Source organism: Micromesistius poutassou, assembly GCF_964030765.1.
Source record: "Micromesistius poutassou genome assembly, chromosome: 1".
Classification (NCBI taxonomy): domain Eukaryota; kingdom Metazoa; phylum Chordata; class Actinopteri; order Gadiformes; family Gadidae; genus Micromesistius; species Micromesistius poutassou.
Window position 1 is genome coordinate 16,759,608 of NC_140271.1, and position 13,083 is coordinate 16,772,690.

Below are 13,083 nucleotides of genomic sequence, written 5' to 3' on the forward strand. Positions count from 1 at the left end.
GTTGCTCATCTATCCGTCAAACATCTAGGTGGACACGCCCACCTGTGATGTTCTAACAGACAGATTTTCAAAACGACTTGTAACGGCTAATCACACCACACCTGGTGGCATGTCATGGGACCTTTCAGGTGTAAAGCAGTCCCTCACCATGGTCTGATGAACTGCTGCAGCTGTGGTGCCACCTCCTGAGGACAGACGTAACCCAGTCTTCCGATGGTTATGGCTGAGGATTAGAAAGAAGAAAAGACTCAAAGATCCAACACGGGCAGACTTGAGTTATGATCAAACACGTGCATTTATTTTACTGGGTTGTTGCTGCACACACTCAGACGCTTTAACTCCACAAGTGTTAATTCAGATTTCGAATGTCTGAAAAAAAGGCATCATCACTTGTGTGCAGTTATGGAGTCACAAGGCCAGAATAAAGAGGAACCATCACACTGATATTTTCTAGACTAGTAACAGGTTCATATGACTTAAAAAAAAGAAAGAAAAAAGGCCACAACATAAATTCCTGACATCATTAGTCAAACCTTTCCTCATTTTGACAGTTGCCGTTACAGGCCTTGACTTTTTGACTTGTATGAAGCCGTACTTTTATCAGAAAATAGGATGCCGTGATAATAAGTAATAGTTAATTATACATAATAGTAGGCAATATGTGAGTTTATGTACCGGTATTTTCCAGCAGGGTTTTTGGAGTGTTGGGTCTGTTGATGATTTCCACCAGGTGTGGCAGTACCACACTGACGTAGGGCTGCATCTCAGCACCTACACACACAGAGAGACAGAGACAGAGACAGAGAGACAGAGACAGAGAGACAGAGAGACAGAGAGACAGAGAGAGAGAGAGAGACAGAGACAGAGACAGAGACAGAGAGACAGAGAGAGAGAGAGAGACACTTAACTGGGCTACCTTTAATGCCAGTAGACCTGGAGTAAATATAAAGTGAAGGAAAACATAAATCTCATTTGGAGGCGGCCCCCAATATGAAGATAAATAAGTAGTCGTCACATTTTTTTATAACAAAGACTAGCCAATAATTTGAATGAATCTGGATTAATATCAACTCCCATCTTCTATCCCAAGGCAGAAAAAACAAGCTTGTGGCATAAATTTGTAACCAGATTAAAAAGAAAAATGCTGTAAACAGTATGATGAACTAAAATAAAAAATGCCTGAACTACTGAATAATGATTTGCTAGTTTTTAGGGGCGCTGATCAGCTCAGTGAAAAACCAAAAGCCAGTAATCTTGCAGAAATGGTCTTTCTGCCCAAACATTGGTAAACCAACCAATTATTGTCCTCTTAACACCCTAAGCTCACCTGATGACTCCCCTGTCTGCTCCTTGACATCACTTCCTGCAGGGATACCATACACACCATCACTAACCTAACAAATAATCCATCACTGCTTAAGCACACCAAATCAATTCTCAAAACCAGAATGGTTTAAAAATAAGACCATTGACAAATGGAATGTGGACCCTAAAATAGGGTTTGAATCGCACATAGCATTTTGTAACAAGACATGGATGCACACAGCAATCCCCACAAAACCCAATGCAGCTGGAAAAAGGGAACTACGTCATACATTAAGCGAGGAGATAGATCGGGGCAGAGGCACAACAAAAGCAACACGACCACAGCGTAGTTTCTGACTAACTACCTGGGAATGGATAAACAGCAGCTTGCTAAAGGACAATTCCGGTATTTTGAACATTGAGCCCCATTTCTGGTTTGTCTAGGATGAAATGGAGTCAGTGTTTCCCCCAGGAAAAGTCTTAGTCAAGGTAGTCGCTGCCCAGAGCGGCGAAAACTTTGGGGGTATTTTGCTCAAAAATTTCCAATCCGCACTAATGACATAAACAACTGTTTATTTGAATACAAATGGATCTTATTTGTGCCACAGCTGACAAGCATTTGCGCATGCTATCCTGCGTGGCTGTATACAACCACCAGATGCCTCCGTTTCAATTCCATTCAAAAAGCTTTATTGGCTATTGTTGTTAACAGTATTACCAATGCATTATTTATCTATATTTTTTGTACCTGATGGAAGTACGTTTTCCTTCCCTACAAGAGTTTTGTACTTTGTTTATGCATAGTAATAATAATTAAAAAAAATTCTTCAATACATTGGTAGTCAAGGCGGGTGTTAAGATGGCTGCCTTAACCATATAGTGCTGGGGGAAACAGAGGGGTTGACACTGAAAGTTTGACTAGTGGTCCTGTCTCGGGTATTTGGGTCATTTAGAATACCCGAGACAGGCCCAATAGTCAAAATTTCAGTGTCAACCACTCTATTTCATCCTAGACAAACCAGAAATGGGGCTCAATGTTCAAAACACAGGAATTGTCCTTTAAATATCAGGGCAAGATTAAGAGTGCTCTCCTACCCATCTGCATGGAGATCTCTCCAATGGCCCAGGTGGCGTTGTTACACACAGAGATGAACTCCGGGTTCAGGTTCAGGCCAAGGATGGGCATGAACTCCGCTGTGGAGAGGACACACACACACACACACACTCAGGAAGGAACACCTATCAAAGTGCAGGTTGTGCATCTGCATTTACCTTATGAATCCAATTAAGAAGCTGTAAGAAGGGTTTCAACAAGTTAAATGAAAGACCTTTATGAATGCCATTTAAGACCTATTTAACCTACATACTGGCAAAAAAACAAAGGGTATGAAGGAACATCGACTACCAGAATTATTTGCAAAGTAAATGTATACACATTCAAAAGAACAAGACCACGCAGTACTGTGTACGCAAGAGTTGTACTTGAGTATAATATGCAATGCTTCATTAAACAAAAACATAGATCCTACTAGAGACATTGTAGTCTAGGCCCGTCACGATAAGCAATAAATCAATTAATCACATGATCAATTTTAATGAGCTTGATCATTTTGCCGGCCGCAATAATTTCCATTTGCATACTTTTTTTAAAATCTCGTATCTCTATCAAAGAGACCGGAAGAAAAGAGTTTTCACTCCGGAGCATCGGTCTCGACAGACCCCTCTCGCTTCATTAGCGTAATGAGGAGTTAACCCTCGAGTCGTGTCAGCCGCATGGTCTCTGTGTGGGGAGTCAGAGCCCTTCTACGCCCGTCATAGCACTTGAGTCCGAGACTCGAGTCCGACTCATGAGCTAAATAAGAGACTTGACTTGGAGTTGAGCACTGAATGACTTGAGCTCGTGCATTCGGACTCGCGAATTAAGACGAGGACTCAACTTTTTTTTGATGTTGATATGTGCAATTAACTATTTTCGGGGTTAAAACCACACCCCTTTCAAAAGTCAATGGCTCATGGGTGCTTTAAACTTTATTGTACAGACTAATCTTTATGTCAAATTGAAGATAATGGTCCATAGATGATATGGGCTAAAGGATTTTTTTGTAAGTCAAAAAACCTGGGATCCTTAGGCAATTTTAGTGCGGGTTAGTGCAGTGTGGGTCATGCTGGGACCGGACTTTGATGCTCCCAATGTGAACACAATAATATCTGGAGAGGGCAGGTGTTTACCGGTACTTGTTACAGTGGTTTTATGTTTTTCTGACTTCCCATGCGACTAATGCCTATATACCAAAAGTTCCTAATTCAAGTTTTCTTGCATAAGGTGCAGCGCTGTTCTCAAGCCAGATCTTGTTGAAGTTGCACTTACCCATCGTGAATTAAATCAACATTAACAAGCTATTTTTTTGATGAGAGGAGACACCACTAGCCTCCACGACACACTAGCTGGATGTGCTCCTATAAATTCTAACCGGGTTGCACAGCTTGCATTAGTTGTTATTCGTTCCATAATCCAAGACATTTTTAAGACCTGTCACAATCTTATTTAAGACATTTTAAGGCCTAAAATTCTGATTATTGTATATAAGACTTTATGGACCCGCAGAAACCCTGATGTTTGCATGGTTGGGGTTTCATTTACAGCGCTAGGCCATAGTATATTCAAACACTTCCAGTAGAATGGACTCACCAATGCAGGGCTTCACATGAGGGAAGCAGGCCTTGGTAAGATCACCCAGGAGGGCGAATGAACTCTGTCTCACCTCAGGCATGCTGTCCTGTAACACGCACAGAAGATGATGCATACAAATAAACAATCCATAGCAACCACAGGGCTTCACAGATCATATTGTGGAGAATTTCCACCGGAGGGTGCGGGTCGGTTCAGTCTGCAAAGGTGTGGCACAGGTTGCGTCTCCACCGCCAAAAGAGGGCATGACCCGGACTAAGCCGTATTGAGCCGTGCTCGTCTCACAGTACCGCACCCTCACTACTGGGCAGAGGCTTGCTGGGTCCGAAGCATACCCGTCAGTGGAAATGTACCATTACTCAATCATGTTTAGCATCCCGGATTATTGAATATGGATTAACCGGATCTTAAGAAAAATGAATAGAGGGGGCTTTCATTACATCCAGCACCGACATAAGAGATTCTAGGCTCTCCGACAAGGGCTCCTCATACCTGCATGCACTGGAAGAGGAGGGTCATGATGTTGGAGCGAGACACCAGCTGGTCCACATGGCCCCCCAGGCCCTCAGCCAAGCCACTCAGCAGGTCCAGAGCAACGATCATGAAGTCCTTGTCTGGGGCCTCGTACTGGTCAGGGTGCTGGTTGTACATCTGGGACAAACAAGATTTTGTCAATTGCCATATGATGATAATGTGTGAAGTCTTCATAATAAATATAGCTGCAAAGCAGCAATGATGGGGTCAAGCGTGGCTGCAACTTTTGCCTGTCCTGACTCAATGTAACAAGTTTGGTGTTGATACGGAAAAGTTTGGCTAATTTGGCTTTTTGACTTGTGGTGGAAGATTAACAAATGTAATATGCGCATTCAGGATGATGTCACGAGTCCACGTACCAAGTTTGGTGTTCGATACGTGAAATTGTTAGTAATTATAGTGCCCCGGTGGTCAAACGTCAACAAATCTGTTGACGTCCTAAGGATGGGGCCTCGAGGCCAAGTACTAAGTTTAGTTTTGATAAGTTAAAGCGTGTCTGAGATACAACCTCACTTCTTGTCATTATTGTGCCCCCTGGGGTCACTGAAGTTATTGGGCGTCCTCAGGATGGGGTTCCACGAGACTCATAGTGGGGTTATCTCAGCCATGGTTGAGAAGGAATTGGTAACCACGACATGGAGGAAAAAGGGATTGTTGCCCGGGATTGTCAATCCCGGGCAACAATCCCTTTCTCCTCCATTTCGCGGTTCAGTCTGTAGGCCTACTTAATATTGACGTGGAAGTGGAAGAACCAGAGGCGTCTGAGAAACCGACGCAGTCATTTGAGATTCATAATATCATCCAGAGGTGCAAACAGCTTTTGACCCTGATAATATATTGTATTATATAGATATCTCTATATAATATGATATTATTTAGATATAGAGCTCCAGGACTCCCGCCGGAGCACCCGGAGTGTTCAGCGTTCCACTGTAAACACTAGCGCATGGTACCGTGGCAACAAGCTGCTCAGGGCCACACCCCCACCCTCCACCTTGACCCGCCTCTAAAAACGGCATGTTTGTGGAGAGCTCATTGTGGGACTGGCTCGTAATTTTTTGAACGTCTTCAAATACTGTATTAGGGGCCCATTAACACCTATGTATAAGCATCTTCAACCTTCATTCAAACCTTTAACAAGTCAACAAACCTGTATCTTCAACTATATCAGATTTCTTAATATAATTTATACTTTAAACTAGGGGTGTCAACAATAATCGATTCGGCGATGCATCGCAATGCGGGGCATGCACGATTCAGCATCGATGCGGCAACGTGCCGTAATCGATTATGTCGCTGTTTATTTTCTGGCCTCGAGTGGACAATAAAGTTGTGAAGTTTCAATTACTTCCGGCGGCATTTCCGGAGCAACGTAGCTACATGCTAAGCGGCGGCGCTAGCTAGCACAACAGGATGGCTGAGGCGGAGGGAGATGACCACGAAAGACGGGTAATTAAAAACGCACCCAAAGCTTGGAAAGCGGACATTTGGGCACATTTCGGATTCTACGAAGTTAATGGGATACTAGACAAGACTTACGCGGTGTGTAAAATATGCCACACTAAAATCAAGCACGTCGGCAATACAACTAACTTCACGAACCATGTTGATCGTTGGCATCCTGAGTTGGCTTCAACAATTACAACAACAACACAAAAAGTCGACACATCCCAGCCAAGAATTGACCAGTCGCTAGTGTCAACGTTGCCACACAACTCCGAGAGAGCAAAGAGGATTACACGATCAGTGGCATGCTTCATAGCTGCTATTTTACTGTGTGTAAAAAACAAACAAACACTTATGGTCACTGCTGGAAAAAGTTGGCTGTTATTGCTATATTTACATACAAATGGTTCTAAAGCAGAGAGAAGAGAATATTTCTCATTCAAAGTACTGAAAGCAGTGATTTATGTTTTCTTTTTAAGGTAAAATGCCATATCCAACCCTGTACCATTTTATTTTATGACATTTATGTCAGATACAGGAGAGTGAATACACACATAGCAGCCAATAAAATCTGTTGTTATATCTCACTCCTTGTATTGCCTCATGATTGATGAAAAATTTGCCTTATTGTGTGCAGTAGAATTTTGATGCATCGCAATGCATCGCAATGCATCGTAGAATCGAATCGTTACCTGCTGAATCGTAATCGAATCGAATCGTGAGGGCAGTGCCAATGCACACCCCTACTTTAAACCCGCTTTGTATATTTTCAGTTGGTCTTGTGACCTCCGTTGAGGCTAGAGCATGAGAATTCCACCCGCTCTAGCCCAAGATGGCCATCACAAAAGCAAGCAATTTTAGATGTCACAAAGCCTAACATCAATATTTAACCTAGAAACACAATGTTAAACTTTAACAGTTATAGCATTTCCTGTTTCACTGGCGCTAAATAGTGTGTACCAGTGTGCCTGCGTAACTGTGCGTTCGTAACGGTGTGCGTGCGTGTGTCAATTCTAGTGCTACCTCTTTGTACAGCTGACAACAATAATAGGAATAGGAATAAATATTCCTCCTGCGTGAATTCTCCGTAGCTGAATAGTAGACTGCCCTACGTTACTGTATTTTATACCATCGGTCATACTGGTACTTGGGGAGACTAACTTTTTATACCACGTACCAAATATTTGAGAACCACTGCTCTATAGTGTACAGTAACTATAGCGATGGATTCAGCAATTGTGTGCATGTGTATATTTTCACCATGGCCTGGGCTAGCGTCTTCTGGACTAGTGTGACGCAGCGCTGGTAGACTGGCTCACAGTAAGGCAGGAAACCACTCTGCAGCGCGGTGGCCACCGAGGAAAGACACTGCATGTAACACAAAACAGGGTTAGTTTCAAGACATGTTCAGGCATCAAACAGGTTTGACAGATGTTTGTGGGACACGTTGGTTTACCTCCAGTAGAGGGAAAAGATCCTTATCTTCATCCTTCAGTTCATTCCACTTGTTGATAAGCGGAGGCATCAACTTCTGGATGTATTCCTGTGCAGAGGAACAAAAAGGTCTGATTTTACAAGTGATCCTATTGTTCATGAATAATCACTTATAATGCACTGATTTGACCCCTAAAATCTTAAATTTTATGAATTTAGATTATGTCGGCCAACAAGGGAAAAAATATCCTTTAGTCAGTGGTCAATTATGTCAGGTATGTAAAAGTGGATTTGAAACGGGGGGTGAGACACTCACTGGTTGGTTGAGGTGGTGTCCCACCGAGTCAGCCAGGGTTCCTATAGCATCGTACAGGATGAGCAGATTCTTGTGTTGGTACTTTCCGAATGCAAAGACCAACGTGTCCAGGATGAAGCTGAGGTAGGGCACCAGCTCTGTGCACGCCTCCTCCTCCAGCGTGGCAAAAGCACTAATAATAAAAAAGGTAGGGATGCACAGATACCATTTTTTAACAAACCGATACGATACTGATACTTTTATTTGTGTACTTGCCGATACCGAGTACCGATATACTTTCTAGATTTGGTCTCTATGAAAGAAGTGCAATTAATTTGAAGGCATTTTATTTTCTCCTCTGAAGATTATATCAAGCCTTTAGTAAGGCTATACAAAATGAACAGAAGGCTATTCCAAGCCAAAATAAACAGCTTTCTGGTTTAAACAAAAAAGCCTTCTAAGACAAAATGCCATCACATTAGACAAAAATAAATAACAAAAAGTGAGCAGAACTAATTGCTTAATAAGCACATTATCATCACATTTCAAAAGTCTCCTTTCAAGTATTCAATCATTCAATCATATCTTCCCTCTAAATGGGTGGGCCCGCTGTGAGGGACACGAATCACGAGCCAATAAATAAACTAGCTAGCTAGCTTATTCACAAATTATTTGGTTTACTTCACAATGGCAGCCGCCGCGAATAACGTAACCGCTAGTGAGGACATTGTTTCAGATTTTTATTATCTACGCCGTTTTCTAGGTTAACTTTTAATAAAAAGTTGGAGTTAGTCTGAACAGGAAGACCCACACCAGAGCTAAAATTGGTTCAGAAAACCAAAGCTTTTGAAAGGCATTTCAACTCCACCAACTATACGTGATACCGATAAGGAGCAAAAGTAAATTAAAAGCAAAGGATCAGTCACCATCAACCACTTCATCCAAAAGGACAGGAGGATGGACTTTGTTTTCAAGTAATGCGATCATCAAAGGGTAAGTTATTTAAAAACGTATAGCCCGCCGTGCCAACTGATTTTATTCTGGCCGCCTCTGCCACTGTTTTGTGTATGCTAAGGTTTATTTGGGAAAACGGTCATTGTGCAGAATTACCAGTCAATCTGTAAATTTACCTACTCAGCGTTCATTATGCACGGTAAATGTGCACAACATTTCATGTAATGCTGTGCGCACTGTAGCGACAGACTTCAGAACCATGGACAGACAGTGAGAAACCGCAGCGTCCACGGAGTCCACGGACCCGCTCCCAAGGGGGACACGGATCAGCGTTTCGCCGTGTGTGTCGCTCCTTTCCCGGGGCTAGAGTTAGGCTGCGCGTGGTTGTGTATGTCCGGCGTGGCTGGAGTCCACGGACCCGCTCCAGAGGGGGACACGGATCAGTGTTTCACTGTTTCGTTTTTGTGTCGTTCGAGTTTCGCCTCGATCAACGTTACCGTATGACAACAATAGACGCGCACTCATTGCGCTTTTTATTTTATTTTATTTCCCATCCCATTTCCCATCATAACCTTTCCTGGGAATCAGGAAATAGTCTTGATCAGATTCAGATTACTGATATAGTGGTATCGGTGCATGGTATCCGCCCGATACTGGTATCGGTATCAGTGCATCCCTAATAAAAAGGGGTTGGAAAAGTGATTCCATTTGGACCATCATGTGACCGAACGTTACACAAGCATCTGAATGGGTTTCTTAATCAGCGAATTCATATGGAAACAAAAACTATCATTGGCTAATAGGGATGTCCCGATCCCATCCACGGCATCAGGCCGATAATGTCCCAGGCCAGTACGCTGTGTTGGATAGCGGAGAGGAGAAAAAAATATGAACCAATGCACACATCTTTTCTTGCGATAACATTTAGTAGCCATTTAGTCTTATGGCGCATTTCCACCGAGCAGTGCGGTAGTTTGGTGTGTTACGGTTAGGTGCGTTACAGTTCGCATTTCCACCTGCAAAACGTTGGCTGGGTCCCATAATGAGCCGCACCTATTTTTCAGTACTCCTCTGTTGGGGTACCAAGAGGTCTGAAAGGGTGCCAAAAAAGTTGGAGCTACACACACACCGTCTGTTGATTGGTCGACAGAATCATCACTTCTGTGCGACAGGCTGATAAAAACAAACAGTATCCACAAGGTATTTCTGGACAACGGCGAAAGCTTCGGATATTGAAAAAAATGTCGGCAAAAGTTTGCCCTTTGTTTAATGTGTTGCTTTCTTTTTCATTTAATTTATTATTAGCAGGCTACACTGTCGGGCTGCCATGATGTCACGTTGATTATGTAGCTGCTACGCCATCCGGCAAAATCCCGCCCTATCATAAGGGTACTGTCGGTGGTGGAAACACAAGCTGTAACTGAGTGGTGTAGTCAAACCATGCCCCCCCCCCTCTTCTCACCTGCAGGCAGCCTCCTGGACCCTCTTGTTCCCATCCAGGATTCGCTTGAGCAGCTCTGTCATCAGGGGCTTCAGGTGGGAGTCCGGGGGCTGGGAGACCACCCAGTGGGCATAGCGGCTGAGCGTCCAGCAGGCAATGGAGCGCACCAGAGCCTTCTTGTCACAAAGACACGCGATGAGGTGAGGGAGGAGCTCTGGCAGGTAGGGCACCATGCCTTGCATGCAGCCTAGAGAGAGGCGTTACCAGAGTAACCAGGGACATAATGACCTTTTTAATCTACACAGAAGTCTTTGATTTTCTACTTTGGATTAGGTTTGGGAGATTTGGCCTTAAAAAATTTAAATAAATTCAAACTAAGTGACATTTTTCAATTTTAAAGCAAGATTGCTTTTACTAAACTAAAAATACCCCAAAATATTGTCCATCGTTCGCAGCATTTTAAGATGACCCCTTTTTTCTACTGTATAAATGGGGACCTGACTTTTTCGATGTAATACATCACCTCTTCTGTGATCGCTTGCCTGCATGGTCTTTCCTTGTCATAAGGAAAGTGTTGAAAATAGTGTTGCCCAGGTTAACTGCTTTTTTGCATGCACTTTTTGGCTTAAAGGAGACATATTATACCACCATGTATGAGTGTGATTAGCCGTTACAAGCCGTTTCGAAAATCTGCCTCTTCTGACTAGGGTTTAATCCCGGGAGACGGGATTCCCGGGAAATCTGATAAAAACCACTTCCCGATTCCCGGGAAAGGTTATGACGGGAAACCGCAAATAAAATAAAAAACGCAATGAGTGCATGTCTATTGTTTTCATACGGTAACAATGGTGGGAGTGCAGGAATTTGATGGATGTCTGTCCCGTGTGTATCGGGGCACCATATGCCCTTGAGATGGTGGGGGAGGGGGGCAGGCCTAGAGTGAGCAATGTTGATTAGCGCTCCGCCGAGCAGAGTGCGGGTGTGTGTGGGTCTGGCGGGGCTGGAGTTCAGAGTCCACAGACCCGCTCCCGAGGGGGACACGGATCAGCGTTTCGCCGTGCAGAGTACGTGTGTGTGCCCTAATAATGATACAAATAATAAAAAAAAAAAGAGCTATTTCCCGGGATCTGATTCGTCACATTTTCGGGAAAAATATTGAACCCTACGTCTGACATCACAAGTGGTTGTGTCCACCTAGATGTGTGCTGGATAGTTCAGTCTACCAGTGAAGTTTAGCAAACGTTGCTCATCTATTGCGGACGTGGACATGCCCACTTATGACAGAAGAGGCAGATTTTCAAAACTGCTTATCACACTCACACGGTGGTATAATATGTCACCTTTAAGCTGGCATCTGCATTTCTTGGTGCTACACATCTTTCGGAATAGTTAAAAAGAATCCCAAAGGTGACATGAGTCGCCAGACACCCCCTCCTTCCCAGAACTCACAAAACACTGCAAACACTATCTAAAAATACAGCAGGTTCACTTGCTCTTTAGTCTGTTCACTTTCTCTTTAATGCAAAGGGAATCTGCAGAGTCTGAACCGCAAAACAATTAAATAAAGTTCTAAACATCTAATGCTCCGTAGGAAAGTAAAAAGGCAAGTGACTCATTCAACCCAAGATCACCCAGCACTGCTATAATGTATTGGCCAGCTGTGTGAGCTGTGTCAAAACGACTCCCAGGTACACAGGATAAAACTACAAGAGCTAAATAAGAAAAAAAAAAAAAAATAAAGCTTGTTTGGGCCAGCAATCAAATTGAAAGGGAGTTTAAAAAAATCCACACCCAATTAGCAGATTTGGCAAACGAGCATTTAGATGTTCTGCCATGTTTGACAGGCATTCAAGAGAACAAAGCCAAGAAAATATATGTCAGGAAAATGCTACCAAGAAATGCTGAAGTAAAGAATTATATGATTTTAAGGAGCACACTGGATCAGAGTATAAGGAACATGAATTTTCATTGTATTTCAATGAGCTGGGTTTGTCATCATTTCCAGGGTAGTAATATATACAACAGCATAATATTAATTGAAAAAGAGTATTGATTGTATGTTTAGCTCGACATTTACTATTGTAAAACAGCAACACTTGGAACCTGACCTATAAGCAGAACCTCTCCTACATTTACATAGAGCAGCCATTCCACATGACTTAAGTCAGCAGACCCCTTGCTACCACCAAGGTTCCCAAAGGGTCACTATTAAAGGTCCCATGGCATGACATTTTTGGTGTAAAGCGATTGGTGTTAAGCAAGCCCTGGGTATCCTGCGCTTTAAAGCTACAGACACAGAAACGGCACGTTTCTGTAATTCTGCACCAAGGCTGAATATGGGGAAAGACTTCAGATACAGGATTAGGGGACCACTAAGACCTATATAAAAGCATCCAAAAAGTAGCATGCCATGGGACCTTTAAGCCCTCAATTAATTCGCTCCATGTGTTGACCCTTAAATGCAAGGAGACAAATCTGGGGGTAGATGGCCCAGGGCGAGGCTGGACTTACCCTCAGCGATGGCGCCGAGCACCAGGATACCAGACTCCTTGATGACCCAGTCGGGGTGAAAAAGCAAGCCCTTGAGCAGGGGCAGCAGGTGCGGCAGCAGCTCGTCGCGAAACACGTTGGCCAACACGTCCAACGCCGCCGCCGAACACTTTCCTGCACGGTCATGAACACAAGCACTGACTACAGAACGCAGTCAGATCATACTCATTTCTAGTCCAGGGCTTCCAATGCATTTTAGGAAATCAGACACCCTGAAAAGTGGGAGACATTAACAAAAGAAAGGACCAATATAAAATGGTGGCTGGGTGTACCCTGGATCAGAATATAAGGAACATGAATTTTCATTGCATTTCAATGAGCTGGGTTTATCATCATTTCCAGGATCCTTAAATAAAACCACCACCAGCAATAGTGAAACTTACAAGGAGGACCCATGAGCAGAACATAGTCCACCTCATAAATAAATTAAAAGTA

General features: G+C 43.3%; 1 protein-coding gene across 2 annotated transcripts in view; it reads right to left on the reverse strand.

The window, feature by feature from the left end:
* The window catches only part of LOC311369450 (transportin-2), a 28,188-nt gene that overhangs the window by 4,674 nt on the left and 10,431 nt on the right, over positions 1 to 13,083 (reverse strand). The window contains exons 12-22 of one of the 2 annotated variants that reach the window (XM_084487645.1): positions 12,610 to 12,762; positions 10,120 to 10,345; positions 7,725 to 7,896; positions 7,431 to 7,517; positions 7,235 to 7,342; positions 4,487 to 4,645; positions 3,995 to 4,082; positions 2,401 to 2,499; positions 1,328 to 1,363; positions 676 to 771; positions 148 to 223 (exon numbers count right to left, since the gene is read on the reverse strand). In XM_084487645.1, the coding sequence (XP_084343771.1) occupies positions 148 to 223; positions 676 to 771; positions 1,328 to 1,363; positions 2,401 to 2,499; positions 3,995 to 4,082; positions 4,487 to 4,645; positions 7,235 to 7,342; positions 7,431 to 7,517; positions 7,725 to 7,896; positions 10,120 to 10,345; positions 12,610 to 12,762 (1,300 nt within the window). The remainder of the gene's footprint in view (positions 1 to 147; positions 224 to 675; positions 772 to 1,327; positions 1,364 to 2,400; positions 2,500 to 3,994; positions 4,083 to 4,486; positions 4,646 to 7,234; positions 7,343 to 7,430; positions 7,518 to 7,724; positions 7,897 to 10,119; positions 10,346 to 12,609; positions 12,763 to 13,083) is intronic. The other variant, XM_084487646.1, reaches the window with a different exon arrangement.